Raw genomic sequence first — 21,903 nt, 5'->3', positions numbered from 1 at the left:
TTCTCCAATTTGTTCTTTCTTTCTTTTTTTCCCCTAAATCTTATTTTCTACCAGATAACTATTTCCTTTAAGTTGTGTATAGTGTTAGCAGTAAATGAATCCTGACATCTTTTTATCAATTTCTGGCTGTTATCTAAGTAGAATACATCAAGGGCAGTTGTCCACTCGAAATCCAGAAGCTTTTAAGCTGGATATTTGTGTGCTGCTTCGGTTTGTTGCATTATTCCATTGAAAGATAGGAAATTAAAATTCCCTCCCCTTCAGCACTTACACAGAACATGAAAACGATGTGCGACAATAGCATGATTGTGCCTAGGAAAACATAAAAGGTGCAAAGAAAATAGAAGGTTGGAGGTGGGAAAACAAAAGCAAAACATCAGAGGATTTTGTATGAGCTGATTATGACAGAACACAGAAAGCTTTTACAAGACAACGCAAATTAGCATATAAGCTTCAGGGTGCAAGATTGTGCAGGAGACACATTTGTATCGGTGCAATTCCTTCTATAGAGTGCTATTTGTAAAGGTTTACAGATATGTTTGCCCCACTGGCGAGCTGTCAAAAAAAGAAAGCAAACTGTAAACTGTTTTTAATACAGTATGTTCTCATTTTGTTATGTATTACCTTCTTTGAAAAACTTTGACTTTTGGTTCAGTTTAACATTTTAGTTTTGTCACTGCAAGGAAAACATAGATACGGCCTATGGCTCTGTTCACACAACGTCTAAAAAAGGAAAAATGTCAGTTTTGGGGGGTAAAAAAGATGTCCGTTATTGCATCATTTTAATTGACTTCAATAATTTACATTGAACAGTATGGAATAACGGAAATCTTTTTCACACGGTGTATTGAAGACGTCCACGTCAAAAGACGTCCGTTATTTTATACACTTCAATGCAATTTAATGAAGTTGATTAAAATAATTTACCCCAAAAAAGGATGTCTTTTTCAATTTTTGGACATTGTGTAAACTGTCTGGCTGTATTCATGTTTTCCAGGACTCCCTAGGGCTGCATCCAGCCACTGAGATTAAAATGCTGAGTGTTCGGACATACATTAGCTTATAATTAGCATTTTCAAATTTACATTTTGTTAAAAAGAATTTGTCAACACCCAAGCCTGTTTGTGCCACACTTTGGCATGCCTCACCCCTCCTTCCTCCTCCCACTTCATAAATAATCTCTGCTGCCTGGCCTCATGCTGTATTGAAGCTGTGGTCTAGGAGTAAGTTACCTGTTTTGAGACCAACAACAGTTATTTTCCTGGGTTCAATTCCCCTGAAGGAAATGAGATTTACTCCTGGACCCAAGGTTCTGCACAGTTAAGGTAGGAGATTTAACTATAGCTGATTGCAGGTGAGTCCTCTGTAGACAATATATGTCTGAAATAAACACTTAGAGACAGTGGCTGAAAGCATGAGCAAGGAGGAGGCCAGGCAACAGAGATTATTAATAAAAAAAGCAAAAAAGGAAGGAGTAGGGAGGTGTGTGCCTGTGTGCGGCACAAATTCTGAGCCACAGCTTCTCTTTGACTCTTCATTACAGTAGGAGACCTGAAATTGAGTGCGATCATTTGGCACGTGACTCCCAGTGGCGGGAAAAGTTGGATAAGTCTAAGAAAACATGGATGTAGTCTATAGCCTATGGTTGTATCCAAGTTTTCCTGCAGCATTAGGGCAACCAACTTCTTCAGCCTCCAGTGTTCAAATGTCGAACGGTCTGACTTGAGCATGCTCTAATCAATATGTATTGCAATGTGTGCTTATTGTGTAAAAAAAACAAAAAAAAAACTTTCTTTTGTTTTTACAGAAAAATGAGGGGCAATTATCAGTACCTCAACTTGTGGGAATGTTAACAGGTATAGCTGCAGGAATGAAGTACCTGACAGAGATGAGTTACATCCACAAGTGTCTTGCTGCACATAAAGTCCTTGTCAATTCTAACCTAGTCTGCAAGATATCTGGATTTCGACAATTTCAAGATGATAAACTTGACACAGTATTTACCACCATGGTGCGGAATGCAAATGTAAGTAAAAAACAAGTTGGATAATAATCCATTCATTATTAAGTCTGGTCCTTAAGTTTCTCAGCAGGAGGAACGCATGTGATAGTTGTAGGCTGAACATTTATTTGGTCAACAGATGTATCTTCTAATCTCTCCATGCACATGGACACTTGGCTTTTCCAAACGTTTATGTTTTCTGAATGAAAAGAGGGAGTAGTGGCTTACCTCCCTAAGAACAATAGGATTATGCAGTTCAAATTCAACATGCCCAAACCTTTTCTTACTTCTTTTCTTCCCATAGAAATTAAACTGTCAGAAAGTCCTACCGAAATAAGAAGGTTGGCCAACACATTTCTAATGTGCCTCAAATTGTACCTCCAATGGTGAGGGCCAGTTTTGTGAAAAATGTGCAGCATTGTACACTATAGTCATTTTTTAATGGACATCTATTTCAAATTTGACACCAAAATAGGTTTCTGAGTACCCAATCTTTCTGCTACCCGCCACATAGCACTCATCTACAGTGTGAGACTCAGTGCCATAGACTTACAGTGCGGTAGATCTCACACTGAAGATGAGAGCTACAGAGAAGCACTGAAAAGCTCATCTTATAAAGTATAGTTATATGTGGCAGGTAGCAGAGAGAACAGATGTAGCAGGCAGGAGCAAGAAGAAACAATGTTCAGAAACCTGTGCATCCTATACTGATGCTGGCAGTGAGTTTAACTGTCAGTATACAGTGTATGGGGGCCTTTTGAGGTCTCCACTAATAGAAGATGTTGGTTGAGATAGGGTGTGATGAAATTTAACTGCTTAACCCCTTTGTTCTTGGACAAAGAGCATTCTGACTGCAGCTTATCCCTCCCAAGTATAGGGAGGACGACGGCCAACAGTTATTGAAGGCTGCTGAGAAGCCTTTCAACAAGCTTTAGGGTGCCCTTCCTCTTGAGTATATAATCAGGTGCTCCCCGCTCGGCAGAGCATAGGCTATCTAGTTAATATAAAAATGACAGTCTGGCCCCCAGGAGGTTAAGTTAACCCCTTAAGAACCAAGCTTTGCTCTGTTGGGGGAAAGGGGGTGGGATTATATTTATCATCATAAGGATCGGGGATTGTGTCTATTGGATTATAGCTGCCACCTTCTTAATAGTATATTAACTTAAAACAATATATTTTGCGCCAGTATTGTGTTAGGAACCGTACAGCAGGACAAGACAAACAGTGAGCCCTAAGCTCAGCCCCGCCCACTGTCCTCTACCTATTTGCCACAATCCGCCCTAAAATGGCGGCGAGCAACTGGGCGGCAGTCCCTGCACTGGCTAGGTGGGACACAAGGACAAGACAGATAGACAAAACACAATAACGAATGGTCAACAGTCCGGGTCACAACAAACGGGCAACAAAAGTACAAAATCACAATCTGAAGGCAAAGTCAATATACAGGCAGTATGGTCAGGGGCAGGCAGCAAACAAGAATGGTCAGAAAGGCAAAGCAGGGTCAGAATCAACAGAGCAAGAATAGAAACACAGAACCAGGCAGAGACAAGCTCAATATCCGGCAATGAGAGCACAGACTGGGTTAGTTATATAGGAGGCCAGGGTTCTGGTCCAGAATGTAATTGGACCATCCCCCTGATCTCCAAGCACAGACACCTGAAAACAAGACAGATCCACTGGCAGGATGACCTGTCAGTCACAGCAGAACCCAAACACAGATTAACCATGACATGGCCAGACAGAATTCAGCAGGTGAAGTCAGGTGTGTCTCCCAACAAAGGTGAGCATATAAACCAGTGTTCACACACTGCAAACAAAACACAGAAACAGGATACAAGAAAATCAGTGCCTTCTCGGCCGAACAGCACGAGCCGAGGGGCGCATAATGCTCTGCAGAGATACCATCCTGACAGTACCCCCCCTTTTACGAGGGGCCTCAGGACCCTCACAGGACTCAACTTCACTTAGAAGATTGCCATCTGACTCCCATTCATCAGAAGAAGAGTCCATGGCATGGAGAACAGGCTTACTGACAGGACGAGCAGAAGAACATGATAAATTGGCATCAGATACAGGCAAATCAGTTACAGTAGAACTAGCAATGTTTATTTCGCCGGAGGGTACCTGTGCGCCCAAGTGACCTTCCTGGGAGTCACCTGAACGCTGATGATCTGGGTGCAGGTTTTCTTGCCGCTTGGGACGCTTGTGGCAGAAACTGATGAAGTGGCTACTGTCACCACAGTAATAACACAGACCGTTGTGTCTACGATGTTCTCGCCTGGTCCTGGCGTCCAATTGTCCCAGCTGCATGGGCTCGTCCTCATGTATATCAGGGATAACAACAGAGTGTTTGACAGAGCAGGGGACAGAGGTCTTAGAAGAGTCAGAGTCTACTCTCTCCCTATGTCTGTCACGGAGCCTGCGGTCTATGCGAATAGCCAAATTCATGGCCTGCTTTAGGGTGGAAGGATCTGGGTGTCCTGTCCAGGCATCCTTAATGCCATCAGACAACCCCTGCTTAAATTTGCATCTAAGCGCAGGATCGTTCCATCCGGATGGAACGCACCACTGGCGGAACTCAGCACAATACTCCTCCACCGGTCGCTTGCCCTGTCTCAAAACTGTCAACTGCCTCTCAGCTGCTGCTGCCCTGTCAGGGTCATCATACAGTAATTCCAATGCGGAGAAAAACTGATCCACAGAAGACAATTCAGTGGCATCTGGAGGCAAAGAAAAGGCCCACTCCTGCGGAGGTCCTTGTAAGAGTGACATAATAATGCCCACTCTCTGGCTCTCATCCCCAGAGGACCGGGGACAAAGTCTGAAAAACAACTTACATCCCTCTCTGAAGATCCGAAAGGCCCTTCTCTCGCCCTTGAACCTATCAGGAAGCTGCACTGGAGGTTCTGGGGGAGCAGCAGCAGATAGCATGGCATTTTGGCCCAGGAAAGACTCTACCTGCTGCACCCGTTGCGTAAGGTCCAGAACAAGCTGGTTGAGACTTTGCATTTGCTCAACCAGAGCTTTCATGGGGTCCATAGCAAGGTGGAGAGAGAGAAGAGAAAGAAGAAAAAAAAAAAAAAAAGTAAGGCCAGATATTCTGTTAGGAACCGTACAGCAGGACAAGACAAACAGTGAGCCCTAAGCTCAGCCCCGCCCACTGTCCTCTACCTATTTGCCACAATCCGCCCTAAAATGGCGGCGAGCAACTGGGCGGCAGTCCCTGCACTGGCTAGGTGGGACACAAGGACAAGACAGACAGACAAAACACAATAACGAATGGTCAACAGTCCGGGTCACAACAAACGGGCAACAAAAGTACAAAATCACAATCTGAAGGCAAAGTCAATATACAGGCAGTATGGTCAGGGGCAGGCAGCAAACAAGAATGGTCAGAAAGGCAAAGCAGGGTCAGAATCAACAGAGCAAGAATAGAAACACAGAACCAGGCAGAGACAAGCTCAATATCCGGCAATGAGAGCACAGACTGGGTTAGTTATATAGGAGGCCAGGGTTCTGGTCCAGAATGTAATTGGACCATCCCCCTGATCTCCAAGCACAGACACCTGAAAACAAGACAGATCCACTGGCAGGATGACCTGTCAGTCACAGCAGAACCCAAACACAGATTAACCATGACATGGCCAGACAGAATTCAGCAGGTGAAGTCAGGTGTGTCTCCCAACAAAGGTGAGCATATAAACCAGTGTTCACACACTGCAAACAAAACACAGAAACAGGATACAAGAAAATCAGTGCCTTCTCGGCCGAACAGCACGAGCCGAGGGGCGCATAATGCTCTGCAGAGATACCATCCTGACATATTGTTTTTGTAAATCAAAAACAGCGAAATTAGAACGAAAATATGCTGTATTTACTTAATATACAGTAAAGAAACCGGTGGCTATAAGGCAATGGACATGATCCTATTCCTATCTATTTCATTTTAGCCGCCAGCTACTTCACTATATATTTACTTACTATAGCATATTTTCATTGTCATTTTGCTACAAGCTGGCAGCTATAATACAATAAACGTGATCCTCAATCCTTACAATCGTAAGTATGTCCCTCCCCCTAACTGAGCACAGCCTTAAAGTGACTCTGTACCCACAATCTGACCCCCCCCCCCCCAAACCGCTTGTACCTTCAGATAGCTGCTTTTAATCCAAGATCTGTCCTGTGGTCCGTTTGGCAGGTGATGCAGTTATTGTGCTAAAAATTTACTTTTAAACTGGCAGTCCCGTGCCCTACGGGAGTGGCCTGGATTGTGTATGCATTAGGCTGGCACAACCTCTCTGTCTTTTGGATCGTTAAGGACCTGTGCAATGTTCAGCATGGAGAGAATGTTCCAGAGGCATTCCTAATAATGAAGAGGGTGGGTAGGAGGGATGGAGGGGTGGTGCAAAGTTAGATCTTGCATTAAAAGCAGCTATCCGAAGGTACAAGCGGTTAGGGGGGTCAGATTGTGGGTACAGAGTCGCTTTAAGTTGCTGAGCACCTGGTTAAATACTCGAGTCTCCTATTGATTTTAGTGGGGTTCGTTACTCAAGTACTCTGATATTGAAAAATACTTGACTCGAGTAAGGAGCATTCCAGTATTTTGGTGCTCGCTTATCTCTATAACAAAGCCATGGAGAATAACATGGCTAAAGTGTTCTCTATTTCTGCCTGCTATCCATTATTCCAAAGTGAATCTCAGTGTCACCTGCAATTTTGGAAATTTCAAATTCTACTATAACAAATGTTACTACTACAAGGTGAACTTCTAAAAAGTCCTGATATGTTTATGTCTATAATATGAAATCACTGAAAGTCTCCTAAGTCTTAAAATTATATTACTATAAGCTATACTTATAATCATAGTGCCCCCACAACTAACATATATAATTCAATACTTCTTGTCTTCAGAGAAATTACAAATGAAATGATATACAATGTGCCCAGGATATAATTATTATAATTTTGCGCTTTGAGGATGAATGTGTCTTCTGGCATCTTGATGTAGAATTCTTAGTCTTCTGTTTTGGTTTTTATTCTCCATAATGACATATATACTGATACATTATATTGAGTTACAGTATATCCACCCATATACTAACCTTAAATTTCCATGTACAAATATACTTAAAACAATACTTTAAAATTATACAAAAAAAATAAACATGCTGCAGCAGTGCTTACCTGACTGCCCCAGTTCTGAAACTACCAAAAATCTATTTGTTTGCAGGAGGGTTAACGGGACGGGCTGCGGACAAACTAGCAGCGGGATGTGCCTCTTTCACACGTTCAGTGATTTTTCTGGCCCGCAAAACCTCCCGTTATTTTTTCTCAGTGATTCGTGAAAAATCATCAGTATTTTCATCTGTAATTGCATCAGTTTCTGTATCCGTAAAATGTGAACAGTACTAGTTTGCTTAGATTTGACATCCGGATGTGACATCTGTGATGACTGTAAAAAATACGGATCCCATAAATTTTTATTGGTAAACTGCTTTTTTTTTTTTATTCCAGGGTGGCAAAAGCACAGTCTTATGGACAGCACCAGAGGCAATCCAGTATCATCGATACAGCACAGCTAGTGATGTCTGGAGTTTTGGCATAGTCATGTGGGAAGTCATGTCCTATGGTGAAAGACCTTACTGGGACATGTCCAATCAAGATGTAAGTTTGTAAATATTGGTGACCTCTATTACATTAATATTTCAGGCTGGGATAAAAATAAATGTGGATAACATTTGTAATCTATGCAAAACTGCTTCTACAATAGTGTTGAGCAAGCACTTAGATGCCCGAGTGCTTGTTACTTGAGTGAAGCATTTTTGACTTACTCAAGTAACAAACCGCATTGAAATCAATGGGACACTCGAATATTTAACCAGGTGTCTCCTGTTCAGTAGAGTGGAGAGTGCCTGGTTTACCTTCAAGTGATATGTAAACAAAATGTACAAATTAAGATTTAAAAGGTGCAATAGGTTACTGCAAGACACATTAGAACTCTGGTGGTATGCCATCAATTGACATGACACTCTAATGTGTCATGCGGTATTGCATTTTTCATTAAATTTTTGGTATATTTTGTTTACGTATTCTTTCAAGGGATAAAATATACAAAAATGAGAACAGAATACATTACTGAAAGACACATTAGAAAACCAGCTGTATGTCACGAATTGACCGCATACCACAAGGTTAGTTTCTATTTTATAGTTTGATCAATATAGGCCTCTAATTGTACTTTTTTTTTAAACTGTTATATTTACATAGTCTTATATCTGTTATTCTCATAATAAATTGAATTTCATTTCATTTTCTGTCTATGACCACTCTAGGTGATCAAGGCTATAGAAGATGGATTCAGACTTCCGGCACCAATAAACTGTCCTCCTCCTCTACACCAGTTAATGTTAGATTGCTGGCAGAAAGACAGGAACGACAGACCGAAATTTACACACATTCACAATATACTAAGCAAACACGGGCAAAGCCCAGAAAAAAGCAAGTCTGCAACATTGACGTCAACAAGGTTAGAATTCAGCCTTATGTTGTTTACAAATTAAAAAAAAACAACGCAGTATTACGCTTGGTTATGGCAAATGTTACCGTCAGCCAAATTCTAATTTGCTCAACAATTATCTCTTCTGATCCCCTTGGCTGAGCATGCATGTGTTCTGAATGAGGAGAAAGCAACAGGTAAAGCCTGACACATCAGGCAGCAGCTTGGCTCCCCCAAAATAAAAAGGATTGAGTGGTTGATACAACTTACCCTGTCCTCCTGTTGGAGTAGTTTTGAGAAACCCGTATATACATTACATGGCTTGCCAGCTTTAAGGTGTTATTACACGGGTCGATGGGGGCCTGATAATAACCGATCTGCTAGATTGGTGCTTCTTTACTGGGCCTATTACACGGCCAGATAATTGTCTAACAAGGACTGCATGGACATTGTTACTGATGTCCTTGCAGCCCTTGCTAAACTGGCAAACATTACCTATCCATGGTCCAGGGCTCCTCTTGTGGTCCGCTTCTCCCCGGGTCCCGCACGCTGCAGCTTCAGAGCGGCCTGTCTCAACTGACAGGCCGCTCAGCCAATCACTGTCTGCGGCGGTTCCGGCCAGTGATTGGCTGAGCGGCCTGTCAGCTCAGACAGGCCGCTTTGAAGCTGCAGCGCACGGGACCCTGGGAGAAGTGGACCGCAAGAGGAGCCCTGGACCAGGTAATGTATTTACTTTGCCAGTCGTCAGCTATTACATGTAGCAGTGCGCAGTCGGTGGCCAACAATTATAGGTCCAAACCTATATCAACGATCAGCCGATGACAACGATCATCGGCTGATTGTTGTGTTTATTACACAGAACGATAAACGGATGGATAGAGCCGATTTGGCCAATTATTAGCAAATACTACATGCTGCTTGGGTGCTTGTTAACAAAATGCTTGCCAAAAAGGGCTGAGCAGAATGCATTTCCCAAGCCTTAGTAAAGTGTACCTGTCATGATCCAGATCCTCAGCTAATTTGGAAGGTTGGGTCTCCATGGATACAGAGACGGAATCACACAATATTGGATTATAATTTAACTGCATCTCTGTAACCATGGAAACCAGACCGTCTGGATTAGCAGAATATTTCTCAGCAGATCCGGAGGGTCTGATGGTGACATTTTTTTTTCTTTATTGGTTGTTTATTTAATGGTTGTTTTTGGGTGTGGGAGGAAACCGGAGTACCCGGAGGAAACCTACGCAAACACGGAGAGAACATAAACACTCTTTGCAGATGTTGACGGTGACATTTTAAACCGCACAACCGCACTGTCTTCACTATTGCAGCTCAGCCAACCAGTAGCTGAGGTGGGACTGGAGACACTGATTGGCTGAGCGGCAATAGTAAAAAAAAAATTTCCCCAATCCCATCCCTACCAACAGAGCAAAGTCTGGCCCCCAGGGGGTTAATTTAACCCCCCGGGGCCAGACTGTCACTTTCAGATTAACCAGGTACCCTCTACTATGCCAAGTTGGAGACACCTGGTTACAGAATTTAGTCTCCCATTGATTTCAATAGGGCTTGTTACTCAAATCAAGCACTCAAGTATTGAAAAATACTTGACTAGAGTAACAAGCATTTGAGTATTTGGGTACTCACTCATCTCTAATCTTATTAGTGTAAGACAGTTATACAGATTTGTAATCTCTAATCTTCCAGTACTTTTCAGCTACTGTATGTCCTGCAGGAAGAAATGTATATTTTCTGGTATGACACATGCTCTCTGCTGCCACCTTTGTCCATGTCAGGAACTGTCCAGAGAAGCAGCGAATCCCAATTTTGGGGGAATTTCCCCCTCGAAGGCTCCAAACTCCTGAAGTGCTGCAAACTGAAAAGTCTCTTTGCTCCTCTTCCTGCCCTAACTACTTGATGGACATTCAGCTAGAAGCAACTGACTCACATTTCAGCTGCTGCGCGCACACACACACACACACACACACACACACACAAGCACACACACACACACACACACACACACACACACACACACCCTATTGTAGTCCTCTATACAGACAATATAGGAAGGAAGTGTGTGTTTCCAATTTCCCATCCCCTAGGAAAGTATATAACAATTAAAAAATATAGCTACAACATAAAAAAAGAACCAATGGACGATTCCTCACCTACAGAGTTATATCTCGTAAATGAAACCAACAATACCAGACGTTCCCTTTAATTGAACAAGGTCCTAATCTTACGTTCCATTACTGTATCTACAAATAATGCTACTAAACCGGTTACTGAAATGAAGTTTTATACTCTTCTACATACAGACTGAGATGTTGCTTTGGCCATCTATCGTAGAAATAAGCTGTCCAGCAGAGCGTCGTGAAGCCGTTCATGTGAAACAGACCATGTAGTATAAGGCTGTACTGGATAATTTCTTTTCACATTTCACTCCCTATAAAATTGAGATTCCTGCTGACTTGTTATGTTGTTGATATTTCACGAGCCGAGATCTTACCTGTTATGGGAACATTTATTGGCTCCGTTTCTGTGTGGTCTAATATTGGCCTGTTGCTTTGTGTGCCGTCTTGCTTTCTTCACCGCTCGATATTTTATTCATCATCAGCCCGTACATCCTCAGTGGCCCAGAGGTCTTGCCGTACACAAATCCTATTCCCAGCTGGAGCGTTATCAAGTTAAGTAGAGAATGTAAGATTTCCAGAACAAGCGAAAACTGAAGTGATTATCCCTAACACTTTGCTGATGGTGCACTGATGCAGTGACAAAACACTTCTATTTTTTTTTTACCCCGAGACCTTTTATTGATCCGTCACCCCGAAAAGAAGGAAATGATATACATCTCTGTTTTTAGAGAAATGTTTAGACCGCTATTATGACTTACTGTGGATTTTAAGCCTTTATATGATTTGGATGCAATCCATTGTTTTTTATGCATCAGTACAAAAGATCATTGCCGCACTCCACAGAAAGACCCGTGCAGGCCAAATGATTGCATTTTATTACTATGCAATGTATTCCTTTCAATTGTTTCACCGCATCCAGTATATCACAAGAATACAAAAATTTAGTGACCGATCAATCTGTTAAACAATGTGACCGAAAAACTGACAGACATTAAAAGGAACACTAAACCTTGCATAAAATATGATGTGCTATGTTGGTCCGATGTACGATTAAACTAAGAGTCATTCACAGTGAAGTGAATGCAATGCATTCTCAAAATCAGTTCACCTAAAGGGGTAAAAAAACAAACAAACCCTATGATGATACAGAGAAAAAAAAACTTCTGCATCCAGAGGCAATGTATGTATGGATCTAGCAACTTGCTAAATGTAAACCATGATTCATAGGATGCCCATAGATAGCAAACGGCTAGTGGGTGCAGACATTGTAATATCTCAAAATGTAGAAAAAAAAGAAGCAGGCACTCACTCAAAATCTACTGTATAAATACGCTTTATATCATTATCTTGAAGTCCCACAGGGGAGGGAGAGGTGCTTACTTGGACCTGGACAGTTTCAGACTACATGCCCTTCTTCCGGTCAGGTAGCAACAACATGTGGTCAAGGTGGAGTTAAATACAAAAACGAATCCACACAAAAAAACTATACCAATTATAATAGTAAGAGTTAAAAACAATTAATAAGAAAGCACTGCAATCATTTTGTACGTTAAGACCACTTGATCTAGTAGCATTTAGTTAAGATATCCAAATTGTCTTTTTTTCTTACCAGCATTTGATGGTGATTTTTGCTTAGTTTGCTTGGTTAACTTTTTTTAATCATAGAAACAGTAAACATTTTTGTTGTGTGTTTCAGTGTATCTTTAATGTTTCATTGTTCCTGTATGTAACAAGCAGTTTATTTAGCGCAGTGTTTTTCAAGTCGGGATTCTGCTCAATAAAAACTCAATGTATCGTTAACATATTTGTTCATAGCCGATTTCTGAAAAGCAAAGACAAACCTATCAGGGTTGGCTGTTTTACCCCTCTTTCTGCCCTTGAGCAGGTCAGATCTTTTTAGATTTTTTTTGTGTGTGCGTGTGTTATGGATGTGAACTATAAAAATTTTGATGTAAAGAACATATTCACATTATTGGTGGAATTATATTTTAGGTGATTGTATACTTCTTTTTTATACTTTATGAGATATAAAAAAAATATGCTACAGAGGCATGTAGCACTCCTTACCTGTCTGTCCAAGTACTGAAGCCATCTAAATAGCATTGTTTCGGGGGTCTTAATTTAATATTTTGCATTTGTACTACCTGGTTGAGCAGTAAAATATTACTACAATTGAAAGAATGCATTGTTTTCCCTCAGAGACATATTAAAAAAGTTAGACTACCAAAATTACAGAGAGCACCCCACAGTTAGTAATAAATGTAAAAAATAATTTATTAAAAAGATACAAAACACTAGCAAAGTTAAAAACAATTTAAAACCATGCGGTGTACAAATATGCCATGTTTCCAAAACAATAGGGTAGCCAGATTTTTCCCAAGAGGGTGTGCACGAAATGAGTGTAAACATTCCATTGATTTGCAAATAATATGCACAATATGGAGTAAATACCATTTTCCAGCGTATAAGACAACTGGGCGTATAGGATGACCCCCAACTTATCCAGTTAAAATATAGAGTTTAGGATATACTTGCCGTATAAGGCTCTTCCAATGCACACCAAATAAAATAAAATAAAAACATCAGACAGCAGCGAGATCTTGAGGCAGAGAAGGAGGTACAGTAATACTGGTAGGATACAAGGGCGGCCAGATGGGTAAAAAAGGTGTGTTTTTCTGGGCACAGTGCCACTCTACCGTATCTCTTTTTTTCCATACCCCGGACTCCTGCAGCTTACTCTGCCCTTCATACGGTTGCTGCATATGGCAGGGATGCGGCTGTTTTTAGGCCCCCCCCCCCCACACACACACACACACACACTTTATGCGACGGCCAAAGATTCTCTAGTCCGGTTCTGAATTTTTTCAGCAACCAGCCTATAAGGCTAAACAAATGTAATTTTTTTCATCTATCCTCATAACTAAGATGCTCCATTCCCCTTATTAGTTTATTTGCCATCTATGCACCCTCTCCAGCTCTAGGACATCCTTTCTATGAATCGGATTCCAAAACTGGACAGCGACTCCAGATGAGGCCGCACCAAAGCTTTATAAAGCGGTAATATTTTGTGGTTGCAGATATCAAAAAATGTAAGTCAACTTACTTAATGCGGCCGTCCAGGTCACATGACACAGAGCTGAGAGAGAAGGCACTGAGTGAGGACATCTCGCAGATTCTTCTAATCGGTTGCGGTCTGAACACTCAACTTGACATGTCCCGCATGTCAAAAGTTTTTTTTATCTAATGACAGATTTTCTAGTAACTTTCATAGAAGTGGGAGTTCGAAGCAAGGTATTTGGGATTGTCTGGGGGTCTTTATGGCACACGTATAACACTGATCTCTTACGTGCCTATTATATATGGAGCAGCGTGGTTTAATTTCTAATCTTCCAAGACAATTTTTGTCTTTTGATTATTACAAAGTCTTCGATAATAAATCTTTTCAACTAGTTTAACATGATAGAATCTTCAACGCTAAACATACAATTTTCCATCCTCTTTTAGAGTCACAAATTGCCTCACACTTTGATTACCCCCTGATCCTCACAATACCTGCATTCTCCTCCAATCCTCTCAAATGTTCCCTTTCTTGCTGTGCAATTGGTTTACTTTGTATAGATTGCTGTGCAATGCTTCTGTGTTCTTTAAACTGATGTATAATTATATTTAAATGCTTTGTATATAGTGGAATATAATAGTTTTTTTATATATATAATTACAGCTTTATCATTTTTATAGTGATTGGCTATTGGAACAGAATTTTTTTACCCATAGAGGAAGGAAAAAAAGAAGAAAAAAAATAGTAAAAACAGGATTTGGCTGTGTTGCATTACAGTGCAGAAAAGGAAAATATGAAATGTATAAAAATGATGCAAAGCCGCTATATACAAAACAAACATTAACCCTTTGCCGCAAAATAACATACTGGCTTGTCTTTAAAGGGGTTATCCAGCGCTACAAAAACATGGCCACTTTCCCCCTACTGTTGTCACTAGTTTGGGTGGGGTTTTGAAGCTCAGTTCCATTGAAGTAAATGGAGCTTAATTGCAAACCAGACCTGAACTAGAGACAACAGTAGGGGGAAAAGCGGCCATGTTTTGTAGCACTGGATAACCCCTTTAAAAGCAGTTAGTTTACGCAGCATAACGAGCCGGCATGCCATAATGTGCATGAGCTCTTACACTGTGCACTTGTCGCTGTCCGTTTAGGACCACCATCCAATTGGGCCCTGCGGGGCACTGACTTTTTTCCCTTGCTGCCAGAGGAGTTATACTTACCTTTGTGCAGTCTGATTGGCAATCTACATATAGGGTCTGCCTCAGACAGACTCTATCTACAAATTGCCGATAATACTGATCAATGCTATGCAATGGCATAGCATTGATCAGTGAAAGCAATCTAATAATTACATGTAATACCCCCCTAGAGAGACTTAAATAAAAAAAAAAGTAAAAAAAAAAATATTTCATAGCCTTCCCCAATCAAAGTTGAAATCCCCCCCTTTTAAAAAACATAAAAATAAATAAACATATTATGTATCATAGCACACGTAATTGACTGATATATTAAAACATAATATTAGTCCCACAGGTGAATAGCATAACAATGATAATAAGGCATCTCTGCTTCTGTTCTTACATTACATAATACGCTATCAATGACGTACCGGTGTCTTCTCCAGATTCCCTGCTTTTGTATAGTTGTGAGTGGCAATGCATACGTAGTACGCACTGCCACTCACTTTACATTCCTAGGGGAGCAAAATTTTGCGCGCCTATGCTTAGCTAGGAGAGTGGGCGAGAATGGTGCAATGGGTTTGGAAAAGAAGGTCATAATTGGATTTAACGTGGCATCACCAACCAGGGAGTTACTGTATATGATCTTTATTGTCTATGCCTGATTATAGATTCTATTTTAGGGTATTATGACAGTGTTTTAAAGTGTAAATTTCAGCTATAATTTATAAGAAACATATATTCTTTAAAGATTACCTGTCAGATCAACAGGCTGACACTGGAAGATCACATTGTTATGAATACCTTCCAATGCAGGATGAGTTCCATGTACAAGCCCTGCTCTAATTTATAGGGCTCCTGCACTGAACTTGGCAGACTTGGGATGCATCCATCCATCCATGGTAATGCAGTATCAGCTGGGACATCCCACTGATCTTTAAAGAGATCCATTGTGAAAGGTATCCTTTAACCCTTTGCCGCAAAATGACGTTCCCAGAACGTCATGTAAAGCAGGTAGTTCCTGCAACATTCCTAGCGGTAAACCCATAGGCGCTGTGGTCCATGAGACTGCAGCGTCTATGGGGTATCCGGAGGGAGATCTGCTTCCTCTGACTACCCCTTTACCCCCTTCTGCAGCCGCCCAAGCGTTTGCGCGGCTCGGGGGTGGGGGGGTAGGGGTACCATAGCAACCCAGACGTTGTCTAATGCACTAATGCATGTGAGTTGCTGTGGTATGTGACGATCAGGCTCCTGCACTGAGGTAGGGGTCTGATCGTGTAAATGAGCTGTCAGTGTTCTGACAGCTCATTCATTCTATAATACATTACAGCACTTATCATGTGCCGTAATGTATTATAGAGGTAGCTGTAAAATGAAGTTAAAAAGCACACAGACACAAATACTTAATTAAATAAGTTAAATAAATAACTTAATCAAATAAATAAATATAAATAATAAATAAATATACACCCCCCATCACCCCTTTTTAAATGAACCCCTATGAATAAAATAAACATATTTGGTTTTCCACATCTGTAATGACCCCGTCTATTAACCTGTTACAATAATTATCCCGCTTGATTCACGCCGTAAAAAAAATAAATAAAAAAACTAACCAAAATGACATTTTTTTGTTATTCCCACCCCCTAAAAATATAGAAAAAACATCAAAACATCACATGTACCCAAAAGGTGTACCACTAAAAACATCAGCTTATGCCGCAAAAAAAAGCCCTACATAACTCCATTGGCAAATATATATATATTACTGCTCTTACAATATGCAAGACACAAACAGTTTTTATAGTATAAATGCCATAAACTATAACAAAAGCTACAGTATATAAAATCGCTGTAATTGTACCGACCTGACAAAAAAAGATAACATGTGATATGTGATGTATAGTAAATGGCGTACAAAAAAAAGTGATGAAAAACAGCTGCTAAATCGTGTTTTTTATTCGTACCCCCTCATAAAAAATGTAATGAAAAATGATTAGGGTGTCATTTGTCCCCCAGAATGGTATTGATGGAAACGTCAACTCGTCTCACACAAATATTTTGGTACTGCAAGGGCTCTGTGACATGGTATAATGGCTAAAAAAATAACTGAAATAAAAAAGGCCCCAAAATTCACCAGGTCTCTATCATGTCTGATGCCTGTGGTTGAGTCAGGTGACGCACTGCGGTCACATATGGGGGATATCTAGAAACATTGGAATAAGCAGAATAAATATTGAGTTCCATTTCTCAGATGATATTTGCTGTGTTAGAGGAGAAAATTTAAAATTTCCCCTCCAACTTGCTTAAATTTCTACAAAACGCAAAAGGGTTAATAAACCTATAAAATGCTACTTTGAATACTTTGAGGGGTGCAGTTTTTACAGTGGGGAGATTTATGGGGAAACTAACATACAGGCCCCACAAATCCACTTCAGAACTGGACTGGTTCCTAATAAAATCAGAATTTGAAATTTTTCAGAAAAATTGCTGCAAAATTTCGAAGCCCTACTAACAAGTAAAAGGACGTTCACCAAATGACGTCACCATTAAGCAGACATGTTGTAGATGTTGCAGTAATAATTAATTCATGTGGCATGACTATTTTTCTTATGATCACAGAGTTATCACTAAAGACAGGTCAGATTTAAAAAATAGGTCCTATGAAAAATAGGCATTAAAGGGAACCATTCACCCCGTGGCCCCCGGCAGAAACTGACATACAGTGACATAAAGGTCAATATACTTACCACATCGCTCCCGGTCCCGTCCCGGATCCCGTTGTTGACACGGAGAAATCGCTGATTCTTCTTCTCCCGCCCATTATGGTAATGAGCTGAGATGAGTCCAACGTCCATAGGAAACGACGGACGAGTCCAACTTATTCATGAGGTCCTCTTCTTGTCGCCGCCCATCCACGCCTCCTGGAACTTGATTGACGTCTTCAGTCTTCAGTTTTCTGCCGAATTCCCGCGCAGGCGCCGCTGCGATGGTCTCGTCACCTCTTCTGCGCCTGCGCGGTAAACAGGATACGTGTTCGAGCCAATCGGCGCACGCGCAGTAAACAGTGAAGCTGCGGAGCGGCTTCAATTGTGAACTGCGCATGCGCCGAAAACGACTGTCACGGAGCCTGCGCGGGATCCGGCGAGAAGAAAGAAGACGAGGAGAAAGAGGACCTGGCGTCAATCAAGTGTCGGAGGTGGGGAGAAGGCTGGATTTCGTACCCGGCGGCGCTCATTACCATAATGGGCGCGAGAAGAAGAATCGTCGATTTCTCCGTGTTAACAACGGGCTTCGGGACGGGACCGGGAGCGATGTGGTAAGTATATTGACCTTTATGTCACTGTATGTCAGTTTCTGCCGGGGGCCACGGGGTGAATGGTTCCCTTTAAGGCCAAAACAGGCTAAAGAGCCAAGGGGTAGATAGAAATATGTGTGAGCTCCTATAAGGTGTGATTGGCAGTGTTCTTGGAATTTTTTATTTGAAAGTCACAATATTGCCCCCTTTTAGTGTAATTCAATTAGCAAAAGCTTTCGAAGCTATGTAGCGACATAAAACAGCAGAAGAGGCAGCTGCTTCCCCAAACTGTAATTTAGCTGCTGGCCTCCTTTAGCAAATTTATAGTTGTTCTGAGATTCTTTTTTTTAGATTAGTAAATTTACAACCCTGTGTTTCTAAGCCAGTATATGGCTACATTGCAGCTATGGATACTAAATAAACCATTCAGGTCTCTATGATCAATTGCCTGAGAAATTATTTGTAAACTGGATCTGTAATATTAATATGTGTAATATTTTATATGTAACAAACCAAATCTATCAACAATTTGTAGCAATCACCTAGAATCATTTTTGTACTTTATAGCATATTTTTTTATGGGAGGACCCATCAGCAATATTATGCTGCCTGCCAATTAGTCACATGATGATGTCTGACCTTTCTAAGGCCATGAATATTGGAATCATGACAATTGATATAGCTCCTAGTTTATTATTTCACATGGTATTTTTGCTCTCATCCACCAACCTTATTATAAGTTTTGGCAGGATATGGTAATGCTTTAAACCAGTGGGATAGCTACCATATAGACAGACCACGCCACTGCTTCAGGGCCAGTGCACTAAGGCCAGGGCCCCATGCCTTTTAATTGTGAGTGTTCTTAATGATCCCTCACAGATAAAGGGGAACTATCAGCAGGTAAGACGAATCTAACTTGCTGGTATTTTTTCACAGGAGATGCTGAGAAGGAAGGCATGTCTCTTACCTTCCTCCTCGGTATCATTCTGGTGCATTGATTCTTTTGCTCTATAGGCCAAAGAGACTGTGAGGAGCACTGGGGCACCCATTAGGGGCACTATCCACTCCCATAGCTCTGATCCACTTCAGCTGGCCCGCCCCTTGCTAAAGATAATGAATAAAGTGGGGACAGTCCGGATCGGCGCTATGGGAGTGGGCAGTGCTCCTAACGGGTGCACCAGTGCTCTCCAGACCATGGAGCAAAAGACTAACTGCACCAGAACGACGTCGAGGAGGAAGGTAAGAGACAATTCTCCTCTGTGTCTCCTGTACAATAGGGACATATCAACTGGTTAAATTTGTTAAACCTGCTTATAGTTACCCTTTAAATGCTGCAGTGCCCCAACTGGCAGAGCAAAAAGCCAATGGCTTCCTGCCATGCAGTCTCTCTTGTGGCCAGAGGCATCAATGTACCTCAAGCCAAAAGAGCCCCCTTCCTTCATACACATACTTACCTGGCTTGGCGCAGTCTCCTGGTGTTTGTTCTTCCAGCTCCTTGGCACACAAGTGACGTCACTTGTGTGCCAAGAAGCTGGAAAAACTAAGGAATGGGCACTGCGCTGGGCCAGGTGAGTATGTGGGGGGAGATTACAGGTTTTATGGGGCACTGTACCGTTTTTTTTTTTGCTAGGGAGACCCATGAGTCCTAGCTATGCCCCTGCCTAAAATATAAAAATAAAATAAAACAGGAATTGTTTTTTTTGCTATAGTTCTTACTCAATGTATAATTGATTGTGGCTCTTTATTTTGTAGATCACTGAGCACTTCCATTCCATTAATTGAGCGGACATTTACGTCATTCCCTTCATTTAATTCTGTGGGAGAATGGCTGGAAGCCATTGAAATGGAAAGATACAAGGATAACTTCACAGCAGCCGGATACTGCTACCTGGAGTCAGTGGCAAGGATGACAGTTCAGTAAGTTATACTAGAAAAAAAAAAACATAAATGAAATAATGTTTTATGGACAAATCACTGCATTCAGACTTTGGGGTCTTTTTAAGAGACGACACCCCCCCCCCACCCACCCCGGTCCCCCATTTAAATTTGTTTGGGGACTTTATCAGGTATATTATACCTATTGCTATTACCTATTACCTATTATACCTACTTAATCTAAGCAATAGAGATGAAAAAAAAAAAAAAAAAACAAGGGAGTCTGGGAAAACATATATACAGCTTATAGCCTATGACTGTGTCCATGTTTGCAAGGACTCTCTAGGGCTGCATTCAGCCACCGGTATTCAAATGCAAGATGATCAGACTCTATCATGCTCAAGTTGTGCTAATCTCTAGTAACTCTTTGGGATGAAACCCTATATTACAGTAAATAATGGAGAGGTTAAGGTAGCTCACTCAAAGAACAGGGCCAAGAAATTACAAGATCTGCCATGGGACGACAAACCATTTTGAATAAGGAGTAGTATTCTCAAAATAATGGAATTTTAGATTGTTTGACTATATTTTCTTCTAGTTGATGAGCTGAACTACTTGAAAAATTTAAAAATTGTCTACTTAAAGGGAATGTGTCAGAAAATGAGTCAGTGTTTACAAAATGTTTTTATTTTAAATATTTTTTTTAAAGAATTTTTGGTGATGTTTTTCAAATTTTCCATGTTTTATTTATATTATAAAATAATCCTGATATCTTGCCGTTTTCATTCTCATCACTGGGACTAAAACTAAGCTGAGGCTTCTTCATGTGTCTGTGGTAAGGTGATAAGAGAAGGCTACTGTAAAATGATCTGTACAGCATTGCAGCGACATGTGACACCAGTATTTAGAAAGCATCAATACAATAGCAGCTCCCTGTGGAATGACCTCTTCAAAGGTCACAGAGCATGCTCTGTAATGTTTCACATTCATCTCAAGGGGACAAAGCATGTCAATTGTCGTCTATGTCCATGAGTCTTGCTGCAAAGCATGTCAGTAAATGCTGTTCAAAAAAACCCAGGCAAGATGGCAGCCCCCATAACAATGTACAATGTACACCAACAAGTTTTATACAGGTATATTTCAGATGCGCATCTAAGCTTGTGGATGTTGCAAAGAACCGCACATACGGTAAGGGGGGGAGGGCTAACAATGTCACTTTAATTTGATGGAAAATAGGACAAATAGAGGAATATTTTGACTTTGTTCGAAGTGGTGCGGACAATTCTCCTTGAAAATTGGAATCATAAATCATGTAAAGTAATAATCTAGCTTCTAACATGACAGTCATACTAGTTGTGAGAGTCTTATATTTCCTCTTTTCTTCCCAGGGATGTTATGAGTCTAGGAATCACTTCAGTGGAACATCAGAAAACTATTCTGAGTGGCATTCAGACCTTACGTGCTCAAGTTATACAAATGCATGGACGGGGAGTGCAGGTGTGACCCATGAGGACACAAGAGAGCTCCAAAAATAAAAAATAAAAAAATAAAAAATCCAAAGGGAGAGCTGTACAGCCCCCATATCTGGCCAAGAAACATGAGCAGAACAAGGCTACATATGAGGAGGCAAATCTACCTAGGATTTACAGGAGACAAAATCTTTCTTAATTCCCTGAAAGAAATTGTGAAACTTGCCACTTGGTTATCCCATGGGTAAAGATGGCACAGTCACAAAGGAGATTTTATCTCTTCCATCGAGAAGATGCGAAACCAATCTGGCTGTGTATCCACAAACCAGCCGTGGACTGCAAGACTGGACTTTAACATGGCCAATTGTCTGTATGATGCATAGGCATACAGGG

The 21,903-nt window shown here is 41.1% G+C and overlaps 1 protein-coding gene across 3 annotated transcripts in view; it reads left to right on the top strand.

Annotated features, from left to right (window-relative positions):
- EPHA10 (EPH receptor A10) overlaps positions 1–21,544 on the top strand; it is a 390,522-nt gene extending 368,978 nt beyond the window's left edge. For all 3 annotated transcript variants that reach the window (XM_069972671.1, XM_069972669.1, XM_069972670.1), the window contains 5 exons: positions 1,808–2,011; positions 7,517–7,666; positions 8,335–8,528; positions 19,919–20,083; positions 21,430–21,544. In XM_069972671.1, the coding sequence (XP_069828772.1) occupies positions 1,808–2,011; positions 7,517–7,666; positions 8,335–8,528; positions 19,919–20,083; positions 21,430–21,544 (828 nt within the window). The remainder of the gene's footprint in view (positions 1–1,807; positions 2,012–7,516; positions 7,667–8,334; positions 8,529–19,918; positions 20,084–21,429) is intronic.
- The last annotated feature ends 359 nt before the right edge of the window (positions 21,545–21,903 follow it).

Source organism: Dendropsophus ebraccatus, chromosome 5 (assembly GCF_027789765.1).
Source record: "Dendropsophus ebraccatus isolate aDenEbr1 chromosome 5, aDenEbr1.pat, whole genome shotgun sequence".
Classification (NCBI taxonomy): Eukaryota; Metazoa; Chordata; class Amphibia; order Anura; family Hylidae; genus Dendropsophus; species Dendropsophus ebraccatus.
The sequence above is the reverse complement of the archived record's forward strand: the minus strand, read 5'-3'. Positions and strand labels throughout refer to the sequence as shown.